A 25,208-nucleotide genomic window follows, 5' to 3' on the forward strand; every position below is an offset into this window, starting at 1 on the left:
CACACATACACACACACACACACACACACACACACACACACACACACACACACGGTATATGTGATGGGGGAGCAAGGGATAGAAAGAGAGATACAGACACAGACAGACAGACAGACAGACAGACAATACTGACCAGGAGTAGTTACTTTCAGTATTCTGTTGGGATGAGCAGGACAGGTAAAAGACCTGTCACAGACACTGTGCAAATATAAATTAAACAGTTCTAACCTGCAATGCACACCCTCTGGCGACAGCTTCATCAGCATTGAGGGTGGTACTGATGTCTTTCAGAAAGAACCTAGTGACCTGCTCCTTGACTGCAGGAATCCGAGTGGCCCCTCCTACAATTTCTATGCTGTTTATGTCTTCACGTTGTAAGTCTGGAATTAAAATGTATTTCAGTGAAAGAATGAGAAGTCTTCAAAATTTGGGCACACTAGTTGTCAGAATGTACTTTATATGTAAGTGGGATTTTTATGTGCTCAAAACAAGATCAAAAACCCCAGTAGTTATGGAAAAGGCAAACTGTAACACTGTCTGCATGACACCATTGACCATGGTCCAGATGTCAGTGACAAGGACAGAACAAGTTCCTCATGAGCTTGGAAGCTCTCCAGAGGTTATCACCTTTCCCATTTTCACCTTCTAACTTTATTAAAACTATTTTACAAGTTATCTTCAAGACAGCAATTATGTCCTCATCTCTTCTCATTTCTAATATAATCTCCTACTAAAATCTTATGTAATTACAGAAAACACCCAAACTACAGTTGGCAGGTTTATGATGTAAACAATATAACAAGGAAGGAAGGTACTCAGGAAGCTGGAATGCCAGTGTCCTGTTCTACAAATGAATGAGTTATGATTTCTTTTCAAAATGAAAACTATGAAACTTGTAAAGAAAGTTGGTCATTTCCACTTACTAGCTTGGTCCATTACTGCTTTTAAAGGTGGTTCAACCCTGGCCAAGAGCGAAGCACACAACTGTTCAAACTGAGCCCTGCAAAAATGAAATAAAAATCATTAGTATGGGGAAGAAAAGCACATACCCTCTAAAACAACAGAACTGGGGAAAATCCCAACATGACCCAAAGAGAAAATCAGCAAGCACTCTTCCAAGTGAAAACACATGGTACCTGTTCATCTTACTAGAAACATCAAGGTCATTCATGAAACACTCGATGTTCAAGGGAAGATCTGAAGCATTTGCACTCATCAGCTTCTTCAGTTTCTCGCACTCCTGATACAGTCGCAACAAGGCCCGGGAGTTGTCCTTGACATTTATCTTATATTTGGTCTTGAATTCATCACAGAAGTAGTCCACTAAAGCCTCATCAAAGTTCCTGCCACCCAGATATGGGTCAAAGGTAGTAGCCAACACCTGTTTAGTTGAAAGAAAATAACTAAGTTTTCCAATACAGTGTCTTACTTAGTTACTTTTCTATTGCCATGACAAAACACCATGATCAAGGCACCTTGTAAAAGAAAACATTTAATTTGGGCTTACAGTTTCAGAGGGTGAGTCCACGACCATCACGGCAGGAAGCATGGAGGCAGGCAGGTACCATGCTACAGCAGAAGCTGAGGTATTTTATCTTAAGACACAATCACAAGGCAGAGAGAGCTAACAGTGACACACCTCCTCCAACAAGGCCATACCTCCCAATCCTTCTCAAAAGTTCGACTTTTCAAACCACAACATTCTATTCCCTAGCCTCTATAGGCTTGAGACCATATCATAAAGCAAAATACATTTGGTCCAACATCAAAAGTCCCCTTGTTTTTCACAGTTTAAAAGTCCAGTCTCTTCTGAGACTCAAGGCAATCTCTTAATTGTAATCCTCTGTAAAATAAAAAGCAAAAAAGCAAATTACATACATCCAACAAACAATGGCACAGAATTATACATTACCATTCCAGAAGGGGGCACAGTGAGGAAATATTGGATGAACAAGACCAAAATGCAAGGGGCAATCCCTAAGTCCTGAAACTCCATATCTCAGGTCAAAGCACACAGACGGCTCTGCCCTTCCAGCTTTGCTGTCTACAGCACACTTCTCTGTTTCTTAGGCTGGCTCCACTCTGTATGGAGCAGTAGCTGGGCACTTACATTCCGACTCACAAACAAACATGGGGGGGGGGGTAAGGAGAGTGCAAAAGCAAGCACAAACTGGGAATGGCACAGGCTTCTGAATCCTCAAAGCTCACCCTCAGTGACATATCTCCTCCAACAAAGCCACACCTCCTAATTCTTCCTAAACAGTTCCACCAACTGGAGATTAAGTATTTAAAATATAAGACTCTGAGAGCCATTTGTGTTCAAACCATCACACACACACAAACCCAAAAGCCAAAAACAAAATAAACAAACAAACAACCCCTCTAATACTGTAAAAGTAAAGGCTAACCAAAAGAACTTGTCAAATCACTAGGTGCCAAATGTTGGGTTAAATTATCCCTTGTACCTGGCTCACATAGCTCCCTCCACTTTGTTACCTGCCCTATAGTTACACAACTCTATCACACAACTAGAAGAGAAGAACAATTCTAATTCTGAAACAACTGAGGGAGAACGAAAATATCATTAACTTACATTCATTGGTTCTCTAACACACTGGACCCTAAATGAAGTTTAAGGGCAAACAGCAGTTCTAAGTGCTAAGTGCAGACAAGAGCAAAGCACCCAAGAAAAGAGATCAAAAGACTGGATCACAGTATTGTATGTAACCAGTCAATTTCCAGATTAGCAGTTAAGCCTTTGGCTATGATCTTTTAAAAAACCTACTTATTTTTACAATGTAAAAGTAAAGAATAAACAAAAGAGTAAAAATGGAAACAGAAACAGAATAACCTGCTTCTCACCAGACTACTAGCTGGCAACTGTAATGTAATGTTGTCAGAGAACCCCTCTCCTTGAGAAAAATGGTTCCTAACCTTATGACTAGGGAGTCGCTCTTCTGCAGGCATGGCTCCTCAGTAGTTTCTTCTAAGATGGGCAGCACACTAACATCAAGTACTATTGACGGTATTTTTCCAACAGACCGACACAGACTCTATGAATACAGACTACCCTCAGGGTCCAGTGCTGCCCAGCATGAAATGCAAACTCATCCTGCCATGTGATGATGCAAGTGTGTATTCAACTAAGAATCGGGACACAACCTTTATCAACTTCAACAAGACTCAGTGATAAAAACAGTATAGACGACTCCACCTAAAGTTAGCTAGAAAAAGAAGGGGAAATCCACCTTTGTCACTACGTTAAAATTGAAGACCAGAGGCCAGGAATTAAACCAACTTATACAAAAATACTATCATTTCATCACATGTCATTTCCTTTGTTTTTCTGATTATAAGGTTTTCATTATAGTACCACAAAGTACAAAAGGTGCATCTGATAGATGAACACAAAAACAACGGAGGTATTTAACACACAGAAACTACCAGATGCCACACATTGCAAACATTTCATATCTACAAAATCCTAGGAGAATCTTAAGCAGCCTCCAGGTCTCACAGGCCAGTCCATAGATGCAGTTTCTGCGAGTCACCATGCTGTGGGGTGGGCTCTGGGATGATGCAGTGCCTTGGAGTCACCCATGCTCCTTCCAAGTGACTCCTTTATTCATACTCTATAAACTCTCTGGTTCACTCAAAAAAAAAAAAAAAAAAAAAAAAGGCAACTTCTAGGATGCTGTTATCAGTAAAGAGACCCTAAAGTCAAGGAAAGTTAAGAAACTTGCTGAAGTCAGGCAGCTGTGGCACACACCTTTAATCCTAGCACTCGGGAGGCAGAGGCAGGTGGATCTCTGTGAGTTTGAAGCCAGCCTGGTCTACAGAGTGAGATCCAGGACAGGCTCCAAAGCTACACAGAGAAACCCTGTCTCAAAACAAAACAAAACAAAACTTGCTGAGGATCAGTTTTTTGTTGATGTGTATATTGTGTACATATGTGTGTGTGTGTGTGGTAATACATTGTGTACCTAATAAAATCTGCCTGAAGATCAGAGGATAGAACAAGCCACTAGATTAAACATACAGGCCAGGCAGTGGTGGCACACACCTTTAATCCTAGCACTTGGGAGGCAGAGATACATCTGGATCTCTGTGAGTTCAAAGCCACCCTGGGTTACATGAGATTGACTCAGTCCAGGAGTAAAACAGAGCCAGGCAGTGGTGGCACACACCTTTAATCCCAGCACTTGAAATCTCATGCCTTTGCTTGGGAAGCACACATGCCTTTAATCCCAGGAAGTGATGGCAGGGCGGAGAAAGGTATATAAGGCGTGAGGACCAGGAACTAAAGGCTTTTCAGGCTGAGGAGTCCTAGAGGTAAGAGGTGGCTGTGGCTTGTTCCTTTGTCTCTCTGATCTTCAGGCAAATTTTTATTAGGGTACACAATATATCACCACATACATATGCATATATAATAAGTATTTTTAAGATTTATTTCTTGTGTATGAATGCTTTGCTGACATGTGTGCATGTGCACCATGTGTATGCCTAGTGTCCTCAGAAGCCAGAAGAGGGCCTCAGTCCCCTGGACTGGAGTTTCCAAAGGCTGTGGACCACCCATGTGATAGGAATTGAACCTGGGTCCTCTGCAAGAGCAGCAAGTGCTCTTAGCTGCTGAGTCATCTCTCCAGCCCTGTCGTGATGGTTATGTTTTAAGAGGCAGAATAAGACTTTAAGCCCACTTGTTAAGTGTGTGCTCTTTACATACAATACACTCTTACTCATCAAAGTTATATACAGAGAGTAATTGAGTCACTTACTTTAAGTTTTCCTTTGTTAAAAGCACAAATGGAGACCTGATAGGCAGAATGTCCCATGTCGATAAACACAACATTCCTTGGTTTCTCATCTAATGAGGGAAGATCCTGTTTATAAATTCCATATGCCAGTGCAACTGTATAAGAACAAATATTAGGTTAATTTTTATATAGCTGCCCTTTGGAAAACAAGACAAAGTTGTTTTTATATTGCATTCTAATATACAGTATAATAAAAATAGATTCAGAATACATTAACTTTCCACAAATTGCTTAACATTTTATTTTTCCTACTCATTTGTAAAGAGTTACAGCAGTAACCATTCTTTAAATTCAAATGTGAATTCAACCTCTGCCAAAATTCTGTATTCCAAAGCAACAAATTAGAAACAATACAAGAGTTTTAAAAAGCTGTAGAGAGAAAAAATGCTGTTTTTCTGATGGTACTTTTCAAGTGGCAACACGAACCTGCAGTGGTTTCATTCATCAGCCTCAGACAATTCAGGCCTGCAACCTGAGCTGCCGCCATCACGGACCGTCTCTCTGCATCGGTGAAAAAGCTCGGGATCTGGTGAGAATAGTCATAAGTTACTGCCTCGGTGCCACAGACTTTACTGACAACTGCAGGAGCACATGTAACTTTAAATCAACATAAAATACCACTGTAGGTTCTTAAGTTTGACAGTTTCTATACCACACCACACAGATGGGATTTGGAGTGTGAACACAAATCCAATTAGATCACTGGCAGGATCACCAGTTCTGTTTACCTCAAGGAGCCAGTGTTAGTCTGGTTACTGTGGTTTAGATAGCTGTCTCTAAGTCTGATGTGCTAGTCCTCAGTGTGGACCTTGTGGAGGTAGACTGTGGTTGAAGGTGCTTAGATTAACTGAGAGGTAGCTCTAGGAAGAGATGATGGACTCCATTTCTGTCTGAATTCTTGTTTGGCAATCTAGTCTTTTCTTCATACATATTCTTGCCTTTCCTGGCTACACAGTTCAAAGCCAGCTTAAGCTACATGAGACCCAGCTTAAATTAATTGATAGAAAAAAAGATAGCCTCTTACAAGGCTCTTAATCAAATTCAATCCAAAATTTACACTGTGCCAATCAATCCAAAGGGATGTGTCAAAATATCTGAAATAGCTTTATCCTAAAAATCATTTGCAAAGTATAAGCCAGCACTTGTTTGTCCATACACAGGAGTATGTGCACCCTTCACTGGGTCACTGAGAGGGTACCTTAACTCTGGGAAGCTACTACAATTCCACTGAATTCCAAGCCATCTAATTCTCTCCAGAATAAAATAGGTTTCATGAACAGACAAGGTGGCCAAGCCTGATGACCTGAGTTCAATACCCAGAACTCACATGGTGGAAGGAGAGAACAGACTTTAACTGTCCTCTGGTCTTCACACACTTCTGTGGCACTTGAGCAGACACGTGCATTGCATGCACACACATCCACAAGTAAATAAACAACGTCAAAAACATTTAAATGGATTCACTAGCTGTTATGTCTTCACCACAAGACAAACTAACGGTTTCCCATAATTAAATTCAGCTTCCAAAACCTAATGAGAAAAATAAACCTGTTTTTCTTAAAGTTAGCCTGCTCCATTATTTTGATACACTATTAAAAACTTGACTAATAAGCTGGGCAGTGGTGGCGCATGCCTTTAATCCCAGCACTCAGGAGGCAGAGCCAGGCAGATCTCCGTGAGTTCGAGGCCAGCCTGGGCTACAGAGTGAGTTCCAGGAAAGGAGCAAAGCTACACAGAGAAACTCTGTCTCGAAAAACCAAAAAAACAAAACAAAACAAAAAAACAAAAAAAAACAACAACAAAAAACAAAAAACTTGACTAATATATTAGACTATTAAAATACTAGTCCTAGGCATGGTGGCACATGCCTTTAATCCCAGCACCCGAGAGGCAGAGGCAGAAGGATCTCTATGAGTCTGAGGCCAGACTGGTTTACATAGTGAATTCCAGGCCAGCCAGTGCTACATAGTGGGAACCTGTCTCAAAAAAAAGTAAGAAATAAAATATTAGTCTCTCTTTAATAATAAAAAATTGAAACCCTAAGACTTTGCGAAAATGAAGTGTATCTAATAACATAATGTTTAAAAAAGGACATGCACAGGCTGGAGAGATGGCACAGTGGTTAAGAGCACATGTTGTTCTTGAAGAGCACTAGAGTCCTGTTCCCAGTACCCACCCAGATCAAGCATAATTTCCTGTAACTCCAGTTCCAGGAAATCTGAGGCCCTCTTTTGGTCTCTATGACATGGCATGCACATGGTGCCTACACAGACAACCAGGTACACATACACACACACACACACACACCAAAACAAAAAGGCTATACAAAGCATAATTTCATTTCTGTGAAATATATATACAACTAGAAGATGAAATACAAGTGTTTAAAATGGTTACATTTCCAAGGAAGGAAAATATATATTGCAGGAAGTTATGAAAAACGTTTTTTACAGCCATGAAAAAATACTGCGTTTACACAGTTAAACTCAGGCTTAAAATGTATAAAGATTTATTTATACTTATTTATGTCAAGCTAAGAAACACTTTGGTTTAGTCCCTATCCCCCAATTTTTTTTAACAGGGTTTCTTTGTGTCCTGGAATTAGCTCTGTAGATCAATTTGGACTTGAACTCACAGAGATCCACCTGCCTCTACCTCCCAATTGCTGAAATTGAAGGCATGTGTCACCATTGCTCAGTTATCTCCCAAAATTTTAAAGATAATTATTGAATATATTAATGTAGAAAATAACTCAATGCCTTCATGACCTGATGTGCAATCCTCCTGTCTCAAATTCTCAGTATGCTGAAAGTAGTATTCAGTCACAATACCCAGCTTAATATTTCTTTTATTATGATATGTGAAGGTTGTACAATGCCACAACATGTTTAGAGGTCAAAGGACAACTTTGTGGAAGCAGTTCTTTCCATCTTCACATGAGTTCAGGGGACTAAATGCATGCCATCAGGTTTGAGTGGCAAGTGCCTTTTACTCACAGACATCTCACTGGCCCCCAAGTTAAGCTATTTGTTTGTTGTTTTTTTATTTATTTAGACAGATTCTGACTATATATCCTGGCTGTGCTGGCACTCACTATGTAGACCAGCCTGGCCTTGAACTCAGAGATTTGTCTGCCTCTGCCTCCTGAGTACTGAGATTAAGGGCACATGACATCATGCCCAGCTTAAATTTTAAGTTTTAAACTAGTAGCCTCTATTTTTATTGTGTTCTGCTTATTATTTTGTCTTTTTTTTTTCTTTTTTGGAGCTAAGGACTGAACCCAGGGCCTTGCACTTGCTAGGCAAGTACTCTATCACTGAGCTAAATCCCCAATCCCATGTTGTTTGATGTGCTCACTGTCCTGTACATTATTATTATTCTCCTGACAAATCTATAATTCATATGTCTGGTTCATACATTATTTATGGGGCAATTTATGAACCAAGTACTTTTGTAGCTGTCATGGATACAGTAGTCCACAGAACAGTAAAGTAATCGTCCTAATGCTTACAACCACAAGAGATGGATCTTAAGACACCTGCACCATTCTTATACATATATTCAAAGTGGCAACATGAGGAAGAGTGGCAAGCACACTCCTGGGAATGAATTACCTCAATTCTTTGTCTGGATGAACACTAGGAGGTAATACTCTACCCTCGTTGGGAAGCTCAGACTTACTGTGTTAATACATTTCTTAACTCTTACATTTCTTTCCCATTAAATTCAAATGATGAGAATATTTAATGATTAAGTTCACTGAAAAGTTCATAATCTAATTCTGAGACTCCTAACTCAATCATACTAAGTAAAAACATGTATGTTAAAAAGAAGCTAACAATATTCAGTGAGATTTCAAGATAGGCTATGGCAGATAATTATTTTATTAAGAATTTTAAAAAAAGATCCTTAAAGAAATACCTTCCCTGCCCCCCCCCGCCCCCGACAGAATACTATAACTTCAAATTCCTGTCTATGACTTCGAATCCCTAACTTTGAATTTTTAATTTATGCCCTAAAACATTAAAGTATTCAAAGTTGGGAAGTAAAAAGCTATTTAGGTAGATTATCTTTTTAAGTTTTTAAAAATTACATTCATTTAGTGTGTATCTCTGTATATATTTGTGTGCACACACATGTCCTCAGAATCAGAGGACAACCCTCAGGAGCCATGTGGGTCCTGGTGACCAAACTCAAGTGCCTTTACCTGCTGAGCCATCTCACTTGTTCCTTAGGAAGATTCTTAGAAGTGGCAGGGGCAGCAGTCACTAAAAAATAACATACTCTGGTTTTTTTTTTTTTAAAGTTTATTTATTTATGTATTTTTTAAGGTATAAGACCTCTATCTGCATGTATTCCTGCATACCAAAAGAGGGCATCGGATCCCATTACACATAGTTGTGAGCCACCACGTGGTTGCTGGGAATTGAACTCAGGACCTCTAGAAGGGCAGTCAGTACACCTTTAAACCACTGAGCCATCTCTCCAGCCCCACACTCTGGTTTTTGAAGGTTCACTGATGGTCAGAACAGACTTTATAGGAAAGTCAATCTAAACTTCACGAAACAAGGTAAAGTCACTGTAAGTTATTTTCTGACCAAAGGGGAAAATTACAAAGAGAAACCCTTTTCTCCTTGATGTCAATACCCTGGAGCTCACCGAGATCACACAGTCGGCCACTGGCTTCTTCAGGGCATTTTCTGAGGTCTCTTTAAGCTTCGCTAACAACATCCCAGTGACCTGCTCAATCGCAAAGGGCCTCTCTTCCTCCAGGTACCGAACCTACAACCAAGATTGATACACTCAGTCACTTATTCGCACAACACATGTGCATACCACACACCACAGTGGAAAGAGCAGTCTGTTCCTTACAGATGGTTACTAGCAACACTGAGCATGCCTCTCACTTTTAGCTCCACACAAACAAGTACATTACTTTGGACAGAGCTCTAAACTCATAGGTCCTCATCCATAAAAACCATTAACTTTTATCATTAATTTTCCAAGTATGATGTAAACAATGAAGGAAAAAAGATAAAATTCTTAAAAGTTAGTACTCCTGGGCTTAACATGCAAGCCTCAGTCACATGTTTTTGAAAAGAAGAAATTAAAAACACCAGGGAAATAATAATTAAGAAAGTTGGCTTGCCGGGCGATGGTGGCGCACGCCTTTAATTCCAGCACTCGGGAGGCAGAGACAGGTGGATCTCTGTGAGCTGGAGGCCAGCCTGGTCTACAGAATAAGTAAAAAAAAAAAAAAAAAGTTTGCTTATATTACACCGAAGTTCCTAAAGACATACATGGATTAAGTATAAAATTTGATGATTAATGGAGACCAGATATCTGCTACACTTTATTACCTAACTATGTTTCATTTAGGAATATAAGATTAGTTTGAGCAAGGAACCTGTACTTGAAAGTAATTTAACCTTTGTGTTGCATTTAAAAGCAATGCCAAGCAGGGCTAGAGAGGTGGCTAAGCAGTTAAGAGCACTGGCTGCTCTTCCAGAGGACCTGGATTCAACTTCCAGCAACCACATGGCAGTTCATAACCATCTATAACTCTATCTCCAGGGAATCTGGTCTCTGAAGGCAACAGGCAGGCATACAGACACACTGCAGGCAAAATACTAATACCCATGAAATACAATACAATGCAAGGTGATCTGAAGAACTTGCATAAAACAACTTGTGTGTGTGTGTGTGTGTGTGTGTGTGTGTGTGTGTGTGTGTGTTTGGTTGTTGTTGTTTGAGACAGGGTTTCTCTAGCCCTGGCTGTCCTGGAACTCACTCTGTAGACCAGGCTGGCCTCAAACTCAAGAGATCTGTCAGTGTCTGTCTCCCAAGTGCTGGGATTAAAGGTGTGCACCACCATGCCCAGCAAAACAACTATGCTTAATTCACCCAATATAAGCCTATGCTTGTAGCTAGAGTTTTCCTGACTGGCCCACAGTCAAAGCAAATCTCTGACACCCGCCAGTCCCACAGCCACTCAGACCCAACCAAATAAACACAGAGACTTATATTGGTTACAAACTGTATGGCCTTGGCAGGCTTCTTGCTAACTGTTCTTACAGCTTAAATTAATCCATTTCTATAAATCTATACCTTGCCACGTGGCTTGTGGTTTACCAGGATCTTCACATGCGGCTTGTCATAGTGGCGGCTGGCAGTGTCTCCCTCACCCAGCTTCCTGTTCTCTCAATTCTCCTCTGTTAGTCCCGCCTATACTTCCTGCCTGGCCACTGGCCAATCAGTGATTTATTTATTGACCAATCAGCAACACATTTGACATACAGACCATCCCACAGCATATGCTCTTTACTTCTAGATCCCCAGGGTGCACCTTTATTCTATGACACTAACCTTGAAAGAGTTCTCGAGAATGCTCTCAAGCCTAGCTGTACATTTAGATGTGTAAATATGTAAAAATCAGTATGTATCTAATGACACAGGAATGATTCTGAACCACAACTAAAATTGTTTACTGTTTTCCAATCCATGAAGAAATACCTAAGTAACAAATGCTATTGAACTGCTTCCTTTAAAATAAGGGGATAAGGAGAAATGACTAACACTGAAGAAAGTGAATCAAGCCACATAGTCTTATAGTAACTGGCTGATGAGGTGCTCAGTACTTCTTTGTATAAGGGTATTTGAAGGTTAGATGGAATGAGTATTAAGTACATTCAAGCAAATCTATACAAAAAGACAAGTGAACAAAATATACAGAACTGGCTAGCGATCTTCAGCTTCCAAAGATGGAGACAATGGAATACAGAACTGACACTTTCAAAGCCTTTTAACTATCTTAAAGCCACTCATTATGAATATACAAAATTTTATTGCTCCAAAAGTAGTTTTCTCTTAAAAGCTTAGATTTCTTTAGCCCATTCACAAAATATAATCCATTTTGCATGTGTGTAAACATGTGATTTTCTTTTCCTAGTGCTGGGAACCAAACTCAGGCCCTGTGCTTGCTAGTCAAGTACTTGACCACTGAGATAAATAAATCCGCAACCCTTCTGCTTTATTTTAAAGAATAAAAGCAAAATATTTTAATGAGCTGAAATCATAATCTCTAACAGGTAAGAATGCTAGATGGTCACTGACCAGGACCTCGAAAACCTAAACAATATCCGACTTAACTTTCCTCTTAGTTACTGCCGGCATAGCTCAGTTAACCAGTTCCACTCAGCAATCCCTGACTTCCAGATTACACTGATGACTTCAGAATCTCTCTCTCTGTTTTTAACCTCTCATGGGATTTCTTTCTCGTTATTAAAACCTGCCATCCACTTTAGTCAGAATCTTTTTCTAAAACTGGAAATACAGGCATATCCATAGCACAGACACGTCAAGCTTAGTTATTCAAAATAGCTTTAGGAAGCTGCAGTCACATAGCATAAAGTTCCAGGGATTGTATTTTAAGAGGACTACAAAATTGTGCATGCATTTCATCACCACTCTAAAAACCTCCTCCTAGCAGTTAGCTGTACATCCCATTTCCCCTTCCCCTCGGCCCTTAGCAGTCACTCATCTACTTTCTGCCCATATGAATTTACCGTATTCTGGGAGTCTGAAAAAAAAAAAAAGACTCCACTAAATTATGTGGACTTTTGTGCTAGGGTTCCTTTACTTAGCATGGTTTTGAAGTTCATATATGGTGTGGCATGTATCAGTACTTTCTTTTTATGGTTGCATATTATTCTACTGTATAGATAGATGTCCTTCACCTATCCAACTCAATGGACACATGAGTATAGCAACTTTGTTACTATAAATTACAGGGTTAGTATTATGAATATTCATGAATAGGAATTTTGTGGACATATTTTCAACTCTTTGGGTTTGTAAGGAGTAGAACTGTTGAGTCACACACTGTGCTTTATAGTATCTCACTAGTTTGTGTTGACCAATTTCCAACAAATGTCTAGAATACAATCAAAAACACAGAATCCATTTCTTAGAAGAAAGTTTGATTTAGCACTTCTAAATATTACAAGATTCTTGTAAACCTGAAAAACTGCTGGCAGTTCTACTACTTGCGAGGTGTATTCTTCTAAGTTGAACATAGCTCTGCTATTACTCCCTACAAACCTCATCTACTGGAGCTCTCCTAGTGATAGTCATTTCTTCTTTCAAACAAAATAACTTTTAAAAGTTACTATCTAAGCCAGTCGGTGGTACAGCACTCGGGAGACAGAGGCAGTTGGATCTCTGAGTTCGAGGCCAGCCTGGTCTACAGAGCGAGTTCCAGGACAGCCAGGACTGTTTCACAGAGAACCCCTGTCTCATAAAAAAAAAAAAAAAAAAAAAAAAAAAAAACACAACAAAAAGTTACTATCTAAAATAGAATGTTTTGCGCCAGGTGGCGGTGGCGGCGGCGGCCTTTAATCCCAGCACTCAGGAGGCAGAGGCAGGCAGATCTCTGTGAGTTTGAGGCCAGCCTGGTCTACAAAGTGAGTTCCAGGAAAGGCGCAAAGCTACACAGAGAAACCCTGTCTTGAAAAACCAAAAAATAAATAAATAAATAAATAAATAAATAAATAGATAAATAAATAAAATAGGATGTTTTGCATTCACTAAAATAACTGCAAACTTGACTATCTTAGGTGTTGTCCTAATTTGGGTTTCTACTCCTGTGATAAAACATCATAACCAAACCAACTTGGAGAGGAAAGGGTTTATTTCATCTTACAGTTGCAGTCCATAATCCAGGGAAGGCAGAGCAAGAACTTGGAGGCAGGAGCTGATGCAGAGGCCATGGAGGAGCGCTGTTTACTGGCTTGCTCCTCATGGCTTGCACAACTTGCTTTCTTATACCCCAGGACCCCTATCTGTCCAGGGGTGACACCACCACAACCAACTGGAACCTCCCACTTCTATAACCAAGAAGACTATATTACAGATTACCTGTAGGCAAATACTTGAGGCATTTTCTGAATTTAGAGTCCCCCTTCCCAAATAACTCTAACTTGTGACAAGTTGACAAAAAACCAGCCAAAATAGATGCACATATGTACTATGTCTGAGAAAGAAAGTTATACTTCAGGTCATAACAGTAATATTCTCACATTGCTCCTTCCTTCAAGGCCACAGCTGTACTCTGCAAACACAAAGCTCACTCACCTTAACTCCTGCACTCCCATTGGGCATCTTCTGCAGCTCATAGGGAAGCTTGACTCTCTCGGTTTGCACAATGGGGTCATCAAATGATCGCCCATGAAGCTTTTTGAAGCCATGAATTGTATTTCTTACATTTGTGACTATCTGTTGGCAATAGAATTTGAATTTATCAATTACTTCATGAGGCAAAATAAGGTAGTATCCTAATACTTAAAACCATCAAATACCTAATCCCATACATTCAAGTTCAGAATTTTACTTCATTCATTTTCTTGTTTTCCAACTAGAAAGTAAAGTTATAATGTGAGTATGTATGTATCTTAAATATTGTATCTACAATTCTCTTCTTATACTAGGAATTAGTGAAAGAGAGAATGATAATATAAAACCTAAAACTTTTCAAGTAATATGGTGAAAATCTATTGACAAATCATCTCTGGTTTCAGCACTTTGGAAAAATTGTATGTGTATGAGTATTTTGCCTGCATGTATGTCTGTATACCACTTGCATGTCTGGTGCCTGATAAGGACAGAAGGAGGCATCAAATCTCCTGGAGCTGGAGTTACAGATGGCTGTAAGCCAGCATGTAGGTGCTGGGATTGAACTTGGGTCCTCCAGAAGAACAGTCAGTATTCTTGACCACTGTGCCATCTTCCCTGTCCATCCTCAGTACTTTTGATCCAGTAAAATCCTATCTTTGATTCTGTGTTTTCCCCTCACTTAAAAATACTTTATTTTGAATTATGTGTATGTGTGTGGGTGTGCATATGAGTACACGGCTCTTAGAGGCCAGAAGAGGGAGTCAAATCTCATGAAGCTGGAGTTACTAGAAGTGCTGGGAAACTGACTCTGGTCCTCTGCAAGAGCAGTGTGTGCTCTTAACTGCTGAGCCATTTTTCCAAACCTTTCCCCCTTTTCTTATGTTTTTATTTAAATTGTTTTTTTAAATCATTTAGTTTTCCTTTCTTCTCCATGTCTATTTTCTGAGAGATGTCTTACATATTGCTCCCATTGCTGAGAATCACCCCTAGACCAGTAATTAAAATCCCTTCTATGTAGCACTGTGCTAAGCAACAGTCTTAACTGTAAATGACTGATATTTTGACAAGATAATTTTTTGTTCAAACTATACACTGTTACTTAGATGCATATCTGCTTTCTTAGTGACTTGCAAACAGATCTGGAACTTCTATCATGGGATGAATATATGGGGGTACTCAGTTAATTTAACTCATGGGGAATTAATACTATAGGCTGCTTTAAACAAAGATTATTTCTGCTAAATTTAAAGCAGTCAAAATATGATGGTGCTAGAAAGATGGCTCAGTGATTAAGAGAGCTCATTGCTCAGTCGAGAAGACCTGAGTTTGGGTCCCAGAACTCCCATCAGGTGGCATGCAAGGCCTGTGCTCCAGCTCCAAAGCACCCAACACTCTCTTCTGCCTCCATGTGCACTGGTCCCATACCTGTACATGCAGACACAGACACACAGATATACACAAATAAAATAAAACCTAACTCTTAAGAACACCAAAATGTGATGTATAAATCTAATTAAAGGAGCTATTTAGCACACAATTAACATTTTTATACAATCCAAATGCAGAAAACATAAAACACTTTCACATATAAAGCAATTATAAAAGACATTCTTTCAAAATTGTAAGCAAAAGTTTTTAAATAAATGAGTAAATAATTCCTACAAAGTGATGAGGAAATAATGGCACATTAAATTACTGATTCTTTTGAATCAGGATATCATGTAGCTCAGGCTTTAAACTCACTTGAGATCAGCCTTGAATTCCTGATCATCATAACTCTGCCTCCTTAGTGCTAGGTTTACAGATATGAGAACAGGAAGAAAAGACCCAGCTATACATTAAATTTAAGAAATAACTACAAAGGGCTTTGGTTTAGGAAAAGTAAAACAATACAAAACCAACAAGCTATCAGGCAAACAGGTAAATTTGAAGTTAATATTCTATTCATAAGCATTTCAGAAGCCTAGAGATACACTTAAATTTCATGGTACACATTAAGCCACTCTGGAAATGATTTCCTTTGTTTCTCCCACCTTCTTTTGCTTCTTTTCTGAATGATTCAGAAGACTGCTCCTTATAAAAAGGGATCATACAGGAAAAAAAATCCACATGGTAGGACATTCAACTTTACAATTTTTAAAATAAATAAAAAGAAAAAATTATTCTGTAACTCAAAGCAAATTTATTTCTCCTCCTTCCACATCCTCACCCTGCTTTTTCTTTTTCTTTTTCTTTCTTTTTTTTTTTTTTGAAGTAGCATTTAATGTAGCTTATACTGCCCTTGAACTCTTAATCCTACTGCCTTAGGAGCTGGGATTACAAGTATGTGCCACCACACCCAGCAAAGTGTCTCTGACAAGATACAATGGCGCTAGCCTCTGTCCTACTTGTAATTCTCAACTCCATACCATGATAATTTACCAGCGTGCAGTTAACTTTCTCTCTGAGTCACAACACCACACTACAACATACCTGGCTCTTGGCTGCATTTCCAATGGCTCGAGTTCTGGATCCCAAAGATATACAGGCCCTGAATAAGATGAGAACAAGAGCTCCTTTGTTTACCTGGTACACTACACTGTTTTTGTGCCTTTATATGGTTTTCCTTATGCAAAAGTAAATTTTAAAAACAGGTAGTAGAAAGAAAAACTTTATATATTTCTAAACTTTATAATAACAGAATAGTGATAAGAATTTTAGAATTTAAAAAATTGTCCTAATAATTGACAATACAGTATTGGTGCCAAAATTGTTTTTCAAATTCTACCGGCCTGAGACCTATTAAAAAGTAATCATATTTAGTAAAGTAAGGCTGCTTGGATTTCCACTCTAGTTCAACAGCTAAGTATCTGTAGGAGTTAGGTAAGTATCTGTAGGAGTTAGGTAAGCATCATTTGCTCTGGTTTCCCATATGTTGACAGTGATGACATCACCTGCTCATCAGGTTATGTGAGGACCAGGAGAGTGAATGTAGGTGTTAAGAAGTGCTTTCAACCCCTGGCACACAAAAAAGCAAATGCTTGCTATTTTAACCACTACATTTTACATGTCACATGAAGAATAACATTTTTATCATGTGACTGAAGAAAATGTTTCCATGATTTCAGTTTTAACTACAAGAAACTATTCAATCAACAAATACTATGCATACATAACCCATTCTCTATCCTTGGATAACTTACAGTTTATTGAAAAAATTGAACAGAACAAGTAAGATTATGAAAAAAGAACAACCACATCCACATAATAGAGCTTAGGAGAAGCAATTTCTAAATTAAGACTTGAAAAGAGATAAAAGCATTTCATTTGTAGCTCTTCTGTGGAAAAGGACGTTCCAGGCACACAGGTGCTCAGGTTAGATATGGTTTCCTTCTAAAGGTTCCAAATGTAAAGACACTGAGATGGTAAAAATCTTTGAGATGTAGGGTCTAGGAGACAGATTATGTATGGGGTACCAGACTCAGAAAATCAGTGCCCCTTTTACAGAAGTATGTTCCCTTTCTGACACAGCCAGAGGCCCTTGCCAGAACACCAGCACTGTGAAGGAGGTATCCTCCAGCCACTAGAATCTGGAGCCAAGTCAGTTTCCTTAGAATCCCCTAGTCTATGGGGTTGGGGATTTAGCTCAGTGGTAGAGTGCTTGCCTAGCAAGCACAAGGCTCTGGGTTCAGTCCTCAGCTCTGGGGGGAAAAAAAAAAGAATTCCCTAGTCTGACACTCACTTTCCCCTGACAGTCCTATATAACCAGCATTCCTGATTCTCCCCAACATAAACATCTCATAACACTTAAAACCAATTTTATTTTCCATAGTATATATTGTCATCTAATATAACTTAATTTTCTAGCTGTATCTTTAGATCAAAATGTGAAATCTGTAAGGGAACAAGGCACTGTCCTCATTGCACTACTCAACATGGTAGCCAACGCTCACATGTGGTCAGTACAATTTAAATAACATAATTATGTGCCTCAGAACTAGTCACACTTCAGGTTCCTTGCACTTTCATGTAGCTAGTAGATACAAAAAACTATACAGAGAACAAATATACACAACAGAAAGTTCTGCTGCACTGGCCAGGAGCACTGACTGGTAAATTGGAAGGACACTTTCTGAATGGCATATAGATCCTAAGGGAAACAAGGAAGAATACAACCTGCATGTTTCATAGGAGGCTTTGATTAAGATAGTATCAAGGTCAGACTGTATAGAGCCTCAACAGCCCAATTACAAATCTGAAACGTTTGCATCCAGTAATGGAAATTCATTAAGTTTCTGAGTAATGGAGAGAACAATGTCTGGTGATGTAAAATACAAAAGGAAGGTTCTATCTCAGAGTATAACTTGCTAAGAGCTGACATATCACACTGAGGCCCACTGGACTTTGAATTCAGCCATCTCTACATCTGTCTGCTCCTCTCGAATTTGCCACATAAGCTTTAAAAAATATCCCTTCCTTTTCTTTTCCCTTTCCAGACACAGATCACAGTATTCTTAGCCTTCTGATGTCACCGTGTTGTTGCTGGATGACTAATGATATGAGATAGCCAGCAAGCTTCGATCTCTTCACCTCCTTGGTGAGCCTTTATGACCCTCTTCCTAGGTTGCCAGTTTGGCTCTGAATCAAATTCTCAACAGCTAAGCAACGTGTTAGTTCCAACTATAGTGTCAGGGTGTCCAGAAAGCAGAGTTCCTCAACCATGGTGATCCTGACATTCGGGGCCAGACCTTCTTCTGTTGGGTGAATGGGGCTGTACTGTGCTCATCTCTACCCACAAGGCACTAATAGTACCCTTTCCACTCCCACACTCAACTGTGACAACCACAAAAAAAAACTTCAGGTAAGTGTAAGATGTCCCTGTGAGGACGAAATCACCTCCATCTGAGGACTACTGCCTCGGTACAGATCTCAAAGAGTTTCTGTAAAATGTGATTCTTTACACACTAAAGTAAACTTGGGAAAACATTCTTTTCTTAAGAGACTTTCAATGCTTCCAAGTAAAGAGACTTGAGGAGTTCTTCGGAGAAAAAGACATCTGAATACTGTTTAGCTACCTGGGGGAAATGTAGAAGATGAAGAGGGAGGAAATGTTCTCAGAATGGCACGTTGTTGCTATAGGCTTTCAAACAGCTTTTTAGAAAAGTAAACTTTAAGCATATATAATTTAATGACAACAAAGAACTTCCAATCTTTTATTATGGCCAAAAGGATTAAATATTTTAACAAATGGAAAAATAATGTAAGTTTCCCATGTTTATTAAACATAATTTGGAAATTAAATTAGCTTATAACTTGAGACCATTAACAGAAACCACCCAAATATTTAAGAAGCTGATCAGGTATTAGGCATGGCAATACACACCTTTCATCTCAGCACTTGGGAGGTTGAGGCAGGAGGATTAATTCCAAGATCAGTCTAGGCTACGTACTCAAAATCTTGTCTCAAAAAACAAAAAAATGAAAACTCATCAGTGATTGTAGATACATATTAATTATTAGATTAGGATCTGGTCTTATTTAAAAAATCACCCGGTCCAAACACAAATATGCACAACAATCTTAAAGTTCTTTAAATGATGAGTATCTGGCTAGAAAATCCGCAAACTACCATCTGCAACATACTTTTGTAAATGAAATTTTACCAGATCTCAGTGATGATCATTCATTTTTATAATGATCATAGACCAAAAGGACTACTAATGGCACGTGAAACATCATAAATTCATAATACCTATTTATATTATGTAATGTCAGATCCCTCACCCAGAAGATCAAGGCAATGACTGGAGAAACATTTTGTTTTGTTTTGTCTTGTATTAATACTTGAAGATTTTTATAACAGTCTTAGGTTTGGCTATGTCCCAATTTGTACCATCAAACCTTATAACCCCCTAAACAAATTTAATTTTAAAAAAACAGCAAATATAGTCACTGAATTTTTGTTAGAAGCAAAATAATCATAGTAGCTTAATATCCACTAAATATGAATTCTCAAAAAAATACCAAAACCCAACCCCAAACCCACAAAGTAAAAGGAAACAAAAAAGATAGCTATTGTAATATTATTTGCAAAAATAAAATATAAACACATGAAGGTAGAACATGGGATGGAATTAGTGAAATGATTATACAAACACTAAAACGAATGGTATAGAAATACTTTACATAGAAGTTAGTGAACAGAACATCAAGTCCTTTTTCCCCTTTCTATCTTAAAAACAAATAGAAACCATCTGTAAGTTTTATTTCTGCACAGAATTATAATTTTTAATTTTGTCTTTTCATGTACCTCTATTTCTAGGCTTAACAATAATGTTTTTCTCATAATAGATATACTCAATAAATGAGTAAATTATTGGCCCTAGGATTATAACGATTACCTGATTTATGTCCATATTTGTGTAAATAAACATCTAGAATTAATAGAGAGGTGATAGGTCAATCTATTAAAAAAAGGAGGCCTAAAGCATTCTAGACTACATTTGGAAAGTAATCAAAGCATTCTGCATTCACCTATGCTACTCACAAACATACTGACATATTTATTCTTAAACTACTCCTAGAACTATAGTAACCTCAGCATTTAAAGATGGTTTAACACTGATCTTGGCTAACATTAGTTTGATTTAAAATTAAGTCTGGATCATTCACAAGGGTCAAATAAATTACCTTTCCATAAAAATACATGAACAGAATTTTCCTCATAAAATGACAGGCTAACAGGAGCCTACAAGAAGAGTTTTTCACATGCAAGTGTTAGTTGTGTTCGTTGCCAATAAACTTCCCACGTTTCCATGACATAATGTTACTAACTCTTTCATCAAGAGTTCATAATGGAAACACTCCACAATCCTGTTTATACAGGATAGTCTCCTCTGACTCACCAACAATTCACTCTAGAAATACACTTTAGGTAGTGGCCTCTGACCCCAGCAATTTCTACTAATTGACAGAATTACCAATACAGCCGGCCAAGATTCCCTCTGCCGCGTCTCTCCTGAATGCGCCCTTGTTAACCTAATCCCTTCGCAAACTGGTCAGATGGTCTCAAATTCTCAAGGACAACACCTCATCTCTCCTTCTATAAATAGACTGATGGATAAATAAATAAAACAAATACTTCTAGGGTTAGAAAAACTGCCATTCATCTTCTGCGGTGTGCAATACCAGGCAGGGGTCACTTTTCTCAGCAAGCTGTCGCTCGGGGAGATGGGGGAGGGAGGGAGGGCAGACTGCCGCGCTCTAGTCTAGCTAGCACAGGATAATCCCAGGCCACGCCGCCCGCGCAGGCCACGGGAGACCTCCCTTCATGTACGGGACCCCTCGGTGGCCCCGCACTAGCCCCTTCCCGCGACCTAACCGAGGAGTTCTAGCGGGTCAAGGGCGTCTGCGGCCAGCAGCGGCGACACGAGGGCGGGCGGGCGGGCAGCCCCTGTCGCCCTCGGTCCCGGCTGGGGACGCTGCACCTGCCGGGGAGGGCGTGCGTCCCGGGCCCGCCCGGGGGAAGGGGGCGTGCGGCACTTACGGCGTGCACCTGTCGCTGTACTCGTTGGCGATGGTCTCGATGCCGCCGCTCCTCGCCACCGCGATGTAGCAGTTGAGGAAGCCGAGGTCGATGCCCACCACCGACATCCCGCCTACGCGCCGGGCTGCGGGGACCGCGTCCCGCTGCGGGCCGCCACTGCGGGCACTGCGACTCCTGCGAGAAGCAAAGGAGAGGACCCACTCTCCGTCAGCAAATCTAGGGCAGGGCGTCGGAACTGCGGAGGTGGAGCCGCCCGCCTGCGCCGCACCGCGCCGCCTCCGCCCCGGCCCGCCGCCTCGTCGCCACTGCGGTTCGCCGCCCCCAACCGGCAGTTACTGCGCTCTGCGCCTGCGCGCTCGGCCCCGGGAGGCGCGAGCCGCCGGTCGGCTGGGGCTCGGCGGCCTCGCCCTCGGCCGCTCCCGTCAGCGCTCGGCAACGGCTCGCTGCGCAGCAGCGGGTTCGAGAAAGAGCTGGAAAGGGGAGGCGGCGGAGCCGCGGGGCGGGGAGGGGCGGGGAGGGCGGGGCGGCGGTCGCGCGACGGGAGGCGAGGCCAAGCGGTCTCCGGGCAACGGCGGGGCGGCTGCGGCCGGAGGAGCGGTGCTCCCTCCGCACTGCCGCCCGCCTCGGCTCGGCGTCGCTCTCCTCAGCACCGCTCGCCCGCTCGCCCGCATCCTCCCGCGGCCCCGAGAGCGAGCCGCGGCCTGGTTGCTCACCTGCCGACCTCGTCGCCCCGAGGGGCCCATGTGCGGCCAGCGCCGAGGCGCCTCCCGGGAGCCGCTCTGTGAGGTGGCGCCCATTGTGCGGTGCCAGGGCCGCGCCCGCCTCAGAGCCACCCCGCTGCGCCCGGCCCCGACCTCTGACTCGGCGGCGGAGTGCTTTCGCCTTGAAAACTGGGGTTCTAGGCCCCGACCTGCGGCTCGGTGAGCTTCAGAGAAGAAGGCCGCCGTGGGCTGTCTGCCTGTGTGCTCTTTGAGCAAGTGTTATACTTACGAGGACTGGCGGCCCAGCTCCTTCCCACGCACATCCCAGTGCGAGCTCGGCTCTTTCCCATCCAGCTCCCGTGTCCTCAGTTCCTTAGGGGCCGCTTCTTCGTGGATCCACTGACCCTTCTTAGCCGGTTCCTCGTGTAAGCCCTGTTCCATCTCGTCCAAGTTTTTGTGTGCCTTCTGTTCTGTCCTGGAACTAGGCACGGAGTTTTTATCGGCATATTGAATACACTCGTGGTCCGTGTTTGTGCCCCTTCTTAGGATACTCAGACCCTTCACTATTAACACTGCTGTCAAGGCAGCAGCAGCAAGTGTGGCAATAGCTCCTGTTGTTGTTACTATAATGAAAGGGAAGTACATTTCAGGACCGACACCAAGTCAACTGGGAGGTCACTATTGCCTCAACCCTAGTGTCTCTAAAGAACCTTTCTTGTCCAGAGTTCGAAGGAGGCATGCTCTGTCCCACTCAATGAACACTTCCCTGGGAGACCACCCGACTTGGCCTCCCAGCAGGCAGTGCGCGCACAGAGCACGGATTGGATGCTCCGGCCCATCAGAACTCTGGGTTTCAGTGGCTTCCACTACCTAGTTGCCTTATTCAGCTATCATCCTGAGGGATATTGATCTACCAGGGGCTAGATTTGTTCCTGGATAGCCTTGAAGCTCTTCTAGGACCACAGATTCCATTTTATTTATCTATGATGTCTTTGGAACCTCAGGTGTAAGTTTTCCTTAAAATGTTAAAAAGAAATCACTGATGCCAGGAACAAAGAGTTCTCATTCTTTACAGCTAACAGGAGGAAATGAGTATTTAGAGGTAAAAACAGGACAAGTTTTTAGAAGTTACATGGATTTAGGTCTTAATCCCAGTTATTCATAACTTTTACCGCCTATAGGACCCTTGGCAATTACTTTCCAAGCCGTGGGCTCAGTGTCTCTTGAAATGGTATTACTCACTGGGCTGTTTTTTAGACTAAATATAAACATAGCATTAGTGTCTGGCACCAAAAGGTCAATGTAATTATGCTTAGCTCCTTGGAATATAAGAATAATGATAATTTATATTGATTGTGTATCCAGCAAACTTGCTACACTCTATTGTAGATTCTAGTGTTTTTAGTTTCTTAGACTTTCTCAGTTTCAAACCATATAACCTAGGAAATAACTTTCTTCATTTTATCCTTTCATTATTGTTTACTCTTAATGATGTTTAAGCTTTCCAATAAAATGTAGACTATAAGGAATAATAGTGAGCATACTTGTCTCTATAGAAAATGTTTATAAGAAATTCAAAAATGAACATTCCTAGTTTGCTATGAGTTTTTCTTCTCTTGAATGCTGAAACTTAGCCAAATGCTGGTCATCATTGAATAAAATGGTACCCCTAATCCCAATATGTTACTCAGTGAAAAATATTAGCAGATGCTTCAACATCTTCATGTTCCTGAGCTAAATCAGCTATCCAAAGATGATTTTGATTGTTTTCAGATATACTACATTTGACTTGATTATGTAGAACATTTGCATCTAAATTCACAATTGAAACCAACCATTCTGCTTCCTTTACTCTTTTTCAAGATAAGACTAGCTTTCTTAGTTTTTTTTTAATTTATGTGATAAGACACAATGACCAAGGCAACTTATAGAAGAGTTTATTGGAGACTCACGTTTCAGAGCATTGGTGTCTGTGATTGTCACGGTGGGGAGCATGGTAGCAGGCACAGCACTGAAGCAGTAGCTGAGAGCTTACATCTTGACCCACAAGAGGAAGGCACAGAAAGCTACCTGGAAATGGTACAGGCATTTGCAACTTCAAAGCCTACCTCCAGTGACACATCTCCAACAAAGCCCCTAATCCTTCTCAAATAGTTCCACCAACTGGGGACCAAGCATTCAAATATATGTGCCTATGGTGCCACTCTCATTTAGACCACTACACTAACTTTGTAGAATTAGAAGGAGGATTCCCCTTTTCTCTGACAAAGATTTATGACTACTGGTCACCACATTATTTTAGTGGCTATAATTTATTCATGGTTTTTACTATTTTGAGTCAACAGTCATATTTTTATTGAAAATTACTATTTTATCTACACCTTCAAAATGGCACCTGTTGATTTATTCAAGTCAAATCTCCTTAGCCTTTTTGTCTTTTTTCCATTCTTAATATTGTCTATGTCTTTGTCGTGGTTCTTATCACTACTGCTTAAAAGAACTGGCTTCTGATTTTCCTGCCTTCATCATTATGTCTTTTTTCAAATCTGCTTTTACTGTTTCCTTTTTTGTTTTTCCCAACTGGGGATTCAACTCAAGATCTCACACATGCTCAGCAAGCATTCTACAACTGAGCTATAGCCCCAACCTGGTCTATTTCCCCCTTTCCTAATCCCTAGAGTTAAATATCTGCTTTATTAATGTGATGGCTATTCTCATGCCAACTTGTCACAGCTAGAGTCATTTGGAAAGAGGGGATCTCAATTAAGAAAATGTGCCCACCAGGTTGGCATGTGGCACATTTTCTTAGTGATTGATGTGAGACAACCCAGTCATGTTGTGCATGGTGACACCCCTGGGCAGGTGATCCTGGGGTGTAAAAGGAAGCAAGATGAACAAGCCTTGAAGAGCATGGCAATAAGCACCACTCTTCCATGGCCTCTTCATCAGCTCCTGCCTCCAGGTTCCTGCCTTGACTTCCTTTCATAATGGACTGAA

At 40.8% G+C, this 25,208-nt stretch overlaps 1 protein-coding gene across 2 annotated transcripts in view; it reads right to left on the minus strand.

Annotated features, from left to right (window-relative positions):
* The window catches only part of Hspa4l (heat shock protein family A (Hsp70) member 4 like), a 46,622-nt gene extending 23,650 nt beyond the window's left edge, over window positions 1-22,972 (minus strand). The window contains exons 1-10 of one of the 2 annotated variants that reach the window (XM_059265178.1): window positions 22,501-22,972; window positions 21,511-21,684; window positions 16,458-16,515; window positions 13,947-14,087; window positions 9,474-9,596; window positions 5,241-5,340; window positions 4,776-4,909; window positions 1,137-1,381; window positions 924-1,000; window positions 229-380 (exon numbers count right to left, since the gene is read on the minus strand). In XM_059265178.1, coding sequence (XP_059121161.1) covers window positions 229-380; window positions 924-1,000; window positions 1,137-1,381; window positions 4,776-4,909; window positions 5,241-5,340; window positions 9,474-9,596; window positions 13,947-14,087; window positions 16,458-16,515; window positions 21,511-21,684; window positions 22,501-22,856 — 1,560 coding nt within the window. In that variant the 5' untranslated portion in view covers window positions 22,857-22,972. Of the gene's footprint in view, window positions 1-228; window positions 381-923; window positions 1,001-1,136; window positions 1,382-4,775; window positions 4,910-5,240; window positions 5,341-9,473; window positions 9,597-13,946; window positions 14,088-16,457; window positions 16,516-21,510; window positions 21,685-22,223; window positions 22,279-22,500 lie in introns of those variants that run through there. The other variant, XM_059265179.1, reaches the window with a different exon arrangement.
* Between the last annotated feature and the right edge of the window lie 2,236 nt (window positions 22,973-25,208).

This window comes from Peromyscus eremicus, chromosome 6, assembly GCF_949786415.1.
Source record: "Peromyscus eremicus chromosome 6, PerEre_H2_v1, whole genome shotgun sequence".
Lineage (NCBI taxonomy): Eukaryota > Metazoa > Chordata > Mammalia > Rodentia > Cricetidae > Peromyscus > Peromyscus eremicus.